Source organism: Carcharhinus amblyrhynchos, chromosome 9 (assembly GCF_965287045.1).
Source record: "Carcharhinus amblyrhynchos chromosome 9, sCarAmb.v2.hapA, whole genome shotgun sequence".
In the NCBI taxonomy this organism is placed as follows: Eukaryota; Metazoa; Chordata; class Chondrichthyes; order Carcharhiniformes; family Carcharhinidae; genus Carcharhinus; species Carcharhinus amblyrhynchos.
The window spans coordinates 111,702,329-111,708,328 of record NC_137332.1 but is presented as its reverse complement, the minus strand read 5'-3'; the positions used below and the strand labels follow the sequence as shown (position 1 = coordinate 111,708,328).

General features: G+C 45.4%; 1 protein-coding gene across 1 annotated transcript in view; it reads right to left on the bottom strand.

Annotated features, from left to right (window-relative positions):
* Window positions 1-222: 222 nt before the first annotated feature.
* Window positions 223-6,000, bottom strand: part of LOC145348697 (uncharacterized) — a 65,853-nt gene continuing 60,075 nt past the window's right edge. Inside the window, exon 18 of the mRNA XM_080196854.1 lies at window positions 223-773. Coding sequence (XP_080052980.1) covers window positions 223-773 — 551 coding nt within the window. The remainder of the gene's footprint in view (window positions 774-6,000) is intronic.

The following is a 6,000-nucleotide window of genomic DNA, read 5'->3' as shown; positions in this document are numbered from 1 at the left end:
CTGCTTCTTGGATTTAATGATGAACTGTGGAACCTTTGAGAAAAACTGTTTCGATTCCAGCGGTTCTCAGATTGCTTTCTTTGAAGAATCATTTTACAAATGTAATCATGGAGCCCCCAGTGTAAATTATAATTCTATATAATAACCACAATATGAACAGGTTCCATCAGTTTACAGCTGGCAGGAGGCAGGGAGACGGTGTGAAATTATGGGATGGATCTGTTAGAGACCTTTAATCCCGCAGATTGTCAGCGGCGCCGAGTTTTTCCCATCGATATTCCATCCCGGGCTGAAGATGGGAAAGATTCTCTCAGTGAAAGTGTGGGTGAAAGTGTGGAGATGGGACATGTTGTCCGCATTGTAAAATGACACCTGTCCACCCTCATAGTCCAGGGAAACCCCGATCTTCCGGGGATTCACACTCGAGGTGACGCGGGCCGGTGAGGGGGAGGTGAAGGCAAAATAACCACTTCCGGGTATTAGCTCCACAATCCAGAATCCGGTCTCAGGGCTCAGGAAGATTCCCCCTTTCCTGTTCACAGACTCTCGGGCCACCCCCAGAAACCACCATGACTTGTCCTCCACCTCCACCTCCCAGTAATGTCTCCCTGATGTGAATCCCTCTGATCCCAGGACACAGAGACCGGGATCAAACCTCTCCGGGGTGTCAGGGAGCGGCTGCCGTTTGTCTCCGAGTCTCACACTGGTCCGGTCCTCAGACAGGATGAGCTGGGGATGCGCTGTGTTCGGATCCAGAGTCAGAGAGGCTGGAACTGGGGGAAAGTGAAGATAACACAGTCAGTGATTTAGAGAGAGGGGGTGGGGAGGAGGGAGAGGGTGAGGAGTGAGGAGGAGAGGAGAGAGGTTTGTGAGGGGTCAGGGAGAATGAGGGGGAGGAGAGAGTGGGAGCAGGAATGGGATGGCAACATGGAGCCAGAGGGAGGGGAGAGGAGGGGGAATTGACCAGAAAGGAACGGCAGGGAAGAGCAGAGAGAAGATAGTGAGTGACAGAGAGATAGGGAGGGGCGATGAGAAGATAGGTGGAGGCGTGCAGTTGGGAAGAGAGAAAAGAGGCAGGAATGAGAGGGACTGGAGGCAGCCGGAGTGTGAAGAGGGAGATTGAGAGGGATGTGGGAGATTCAGAGTGGGATGTTTTGAGTGTGGAAGCAGGAGAGAGAACAGCAGAGCAGATGACAGGGATTGGGATAGTGGGTGAGAAAGAAAGAGCAGAGTGGAGAGAGCGTCTGGAAGGCAGATAGTGTGGGAGGAAGAAATAAACAGATCCTTCCGTGTAAAGACATGATGGGAAATAAAGCAGGAGGGGCAGGGAAGAATGTGAGAGAGAGGGAAAGGGGAGAGAGTCTGAAGAGAAGAGAGTGAGGGGGAGAAGGACACCAGAATGATGAGGGAAGGGGATAGGAGGTGAGGTGGAGATAGATTATGTGACGATGGGGGAGAATAGGAAGGTGCTGAGAGAGAGTGGGTGAGGAGCAGGGTCAGGGAGCAGGAGGGACAAATGAGTGGCTGGCAGGGAAATGGGATGGTTGTGGGAAATGGGAGAGAGATTGCGGGACAGATTGATTTCCAAGTTAATTAATATCACAAGCAGGCTTACATTAACACTGTAATGAAGTTAGTGTGAAAATCCTCTAGTCAACACACTTCAGTGCCTGTTCGGGTACACTGAGGGAGAATTTAGCATCGCGAACCAGCATGTCTTTCGAACTGTGGAAGGAAACCCATGCAGACGTGAGGGAGAACGTGTAGATTCTGCACAGACATGACCCAAACCAGGAATCGAAAGCGGCTCCCTGGCTCTGTGGGGCAGCAATGCGAACCACTGAGCCACCATGCCACACAAAGTAGGAAGAAGAGATGAATTAAAGAGGGAGAGGCAAAGGAAGAATGGGAGGTGAGTGAGAGAGGGAGAAAGGGGAGGGAGAGAATGTAGGTGGAAAGAAGTGAGTGGGGAGAAGTGGGGAGTATGTGAGCAGAGGAGTGCATAAGTGACAGGGAGTGGAAGGAGAGAGAGATTGCAGGGTTGGGGAAGGAGAATTTGAGAGAGGGAAGACAGGCTGTGAGAAGAAGAGTGGGAGGGAGGGGTGATGGTCAAGTTTGAGAAGAGAGGGAGAGGGGACAGAGGTAGAGGAGAGAAAGCTGGAGACAGCGGGTGGGAGGTGATATCTCTGTGAAACATTGTGTAAATGTCACTGTACAGATTGTTCACAATCCAAGTCTGTAAGATATCACACAAAACCTCAATTCCAAGAACAAAAGAATTCGGAACAGGAGTAGGCCATTCGGCCCCTCGAGCCTGTTATGAACAACATCATGACTGATCTGATTGAATATTGTCAGTGATCCGGCCTCCACTGCTCACTGGGGCAGAGAATTCCAACACAAATGATCCTTTGATAGAAAACAAGATCTCATTTCTGTAGTAAATGGGAGATTGCTAATTTTCAAAACGTGCATTATACAAGACGCCGTCGCAAGGGAAACATCCACTCGGCATCAATCCTGTCGAGTCCCCTCAGTGTCTTCTATGTTTCAATAAGATCACCTCTCATTCTCCTAAACTCCAATGAATATAGGCCAAATCTGCTCAGGCTTTCATGATAATATAACTGCTTTCATCCCAGGAATCAGTCTCTAATTCAATGGTCATTTCTTACATTGTGTATATTAATAATTTGAATAAGGGAAGTGAATGTACTACTGCTAAATTTGAGATGACACAAAAATAGGTGGGAAGGCAAGTGCTGAGGATGACAGGGTCTGCAGAGGGATAAAAAAAATTAGGTGTGTGGGTGAAAGCTTGGCAGATGAAAAATAATGCAGGAAAATGTGAAGTTATGCAGATTGGTGGGAAGAATAAAGGAGCTGGATATTATTTAAATAGAGAAAGACTGCAGAAAGCTGCAGCACAGAGGGATTTGGGATCCTTGTGCATAAATCACAAAAAAGCTGGCATGCAAGCTCCACAAGTGTTAGCTAAGACAAATGGAATATTGGCCTTAATTGAAAAGGGAATGGAGTATGAAAATAAGGAGGTCTTGCTAGAACTGTACAAGTGACTAGTTCGACCACACCTGGAATACTGTTTTCATCCCCTCAACTCAGAAAAGACATGCCACCATTAAAAGCAGTCCAGAGAAAGTTAATTTGATTGATTCCAAATATGGCGGGATATTTTTATCAATCGAGGCTAAGTAGGTTGGGCCTGTACTCATTGGAGTTGAGAAGAATGAGAGGTGACCTTATTGATACATACAGGGTTCTCAGGGGGCTTGACAGCTTGGATGCTGATAGTTTGTTTCGCCTTGTGGGAGAGTCCACGACCAAAGGGCATATTCTCAGAGCAAAGGCTTATCCATTTAAGACAGAGATGAGGAGGAATTTCTTCTCTCAGAGGTAGTGAATTCTTGGAACTCTTCAAGGCAGAGAGGTGTAAAGACTGGAACATATCTTCGGGGCTCAGAGAGACAGATTTTTAATCAGGAATGGAATCAGGGTTATGGAAATAAGGTGGGAAAATGGAGTTGGAGGGTTATCACATCAGACCAGTCCTGATCTCATTGAATGGCAGAGCAGACTCAATGAGCCAAATGGCCTACCTTTGTCTTATGATCTCATGATCTTACGTAAAGAGATCAAAATATTGCACATAACTCCAAATGCAGCCTCACTAAGTCCCTGTATGCTTGCAGGCACAATTTTTTAAATGTGATTGTCCTTACAAGAAACACTAACATTCCATGTATATTCCTAATTATTTCCTGTAATTGCAGACTAACGTTTTGTGATTTTTACACCAGGACATCCAGATCCCTCTCTACACTAAAGTTTTGAGTTTCTCAGTGCGATATCAGACCACACCGCAAATTTGTTACAATATTGGATGAAGCTCCATATTTGGTTATGTTCAGAATAGGAACAATCAACGTTTTTTTTGGTGCACAGAGCAACTTTGAAATCCCAGTTGCTGGAGAAGGGCATAAAGCCATGAGATTCAATAATTTGAAAGAAATACAATAATTTTTGAGACTCCGTCAGGTTGGCAATGCTGCCTCACAGCTCCAGAGACATGGGTTCAATTCCAACCTTGGGTCACTGTCTGTGTTGAGGTTTGTACGTTCTCCCTGTGTCTGCATGGGTTTCCTCCGGGTGCTCCCGTTTCCTCCCCACATCAATGATGTGTGGATTAGGTGGATTGGCAATGTTAAATTGCCCCTTTAATTTTTGTGTGTGAGTCTGTGCCCTGTGATGGATTGGTGTCTTAACACCCTGTGCCTGTCGGCATTGTCTCTGACTCGCCAGGACCCTGAATTAGAGTAAGTGGGGAAGTGAGGAATAATTTTTTCTATTAAAGAGTCAACAAAGCAAACAGTTAATACTATGTATCTTATACATGAATAATGAACGAGATAAGCATGAATTAAAAGGAAATCCTAATTACTCACTAAGAGGATAAAGCCATAAGATTCCATAATTTGAAAGAAACACAACGCACAGTGGTGCATTGGTTCGGCTGCTGCCTCACAGCTCCAGGCACTGGTCTCACACACACCTCAAACCTCATGTTAGATGACATGACCAAGGCAGAACACACAGACTTTCTCAATAATCTGTCCACATGTCAATGATCACCATTCATTAAAAACCTTCCATAAATAATGGAGGATCAGGTGACTAGCATTAATGAGGAACAACAACATGCTTTCATGCTCATAAGAATAGTAGGAATGGAAAAATGAATGAGATTTGAAGTAGATAAATTTCCCCAGACTTGGTGGTCTCTATCTCAGGTACTGAAAGTAGTGACTGTAGAGAAAGTTGATGCATTGGTGGTTATCTTTCAAAATTCTACAGACCCTGCAATTGTTCCTGCAGATCGGAAGGTGCAAATGTAACTCCGATGTTTAAGAAAGAAGGGAGAGAGAATATGGAGAATGAAAAACTTGTTAGCCTGACATTAGTCCGAAGGAAAATGCTAGGATCTGTAACAAATGATGGAATAACGGAACACTGAGAAAATAATGGTGAACTTGGGCATAGTCTGGATTTCTGAAAAAGTATCAGTTTCACAAACTGCATAGAAACAGGCCCTTCGGCCTTCCAATCCTGCACCGACCATGCTGCCCAACTTAACTAAAACCCTTTACCCTTTTGGGGACCATATCCCTCTGTTCCCTCCAATTCATGTCCTTGTCAAGACGCCCCTTAAAAGTCACTACGGTATCCGCTTCCACTACCTTCCCCGGCAACCCAGTTCCAGGGACCCACTCTCTGAGTAAAAAATTTGTCCAGATCAATTTCCATCTGCCATCTCTCCACCCAAGCCTCCAACTGCTGTATCCCATGATGGTCCTCATCGCTATCCACAAATCCACCAACCTTTTCGTCATCCGCAATCATACGAATCCATCCCGTTACATTTTCCTCCAAATCATTTATATATATTGCAAACAGCAAAGATCCCAGTACTGATCCCTGAGGATCACCACTTGCCACAGTCCTCCATTCAGAAACTCACCCTTTCACTCCTACGCTCTGTCTTCTTTGCATTTATCCACTTTGCTAGTTCACCTCTGATCCCATACAGCTTTAGCTTCTGCACCAATCAGTCATGAGGGACCTTGTCAAAGGCCTTACTGAAGTCCATGGAGACAACATCCACTGCCCTACTCTCATCAAACATCTTTGTCACTTCCTCGAAAAACTCAATCAAATTCGTGAGACACGACCTCCCCTTCACAAAACCATGTTGGCTCTCACTAATACGTCCACTTATTTCCAAGTGGGAACATATCCTGACTCGAAGAATCCTCTCCAATAATTTCCCTACTACTGAAGTAAGGCTCATCGGATTGGAATCACCTGGATTATTCTTGCTACCCTTCTTAAACGTAGGAACAACATTAAGTATTCTCCAATCCTCTGGGACCTTCTCTGCATCAAGTGAGGATGCAAAGATTTCTCTCAAGACCCCAGCAATTT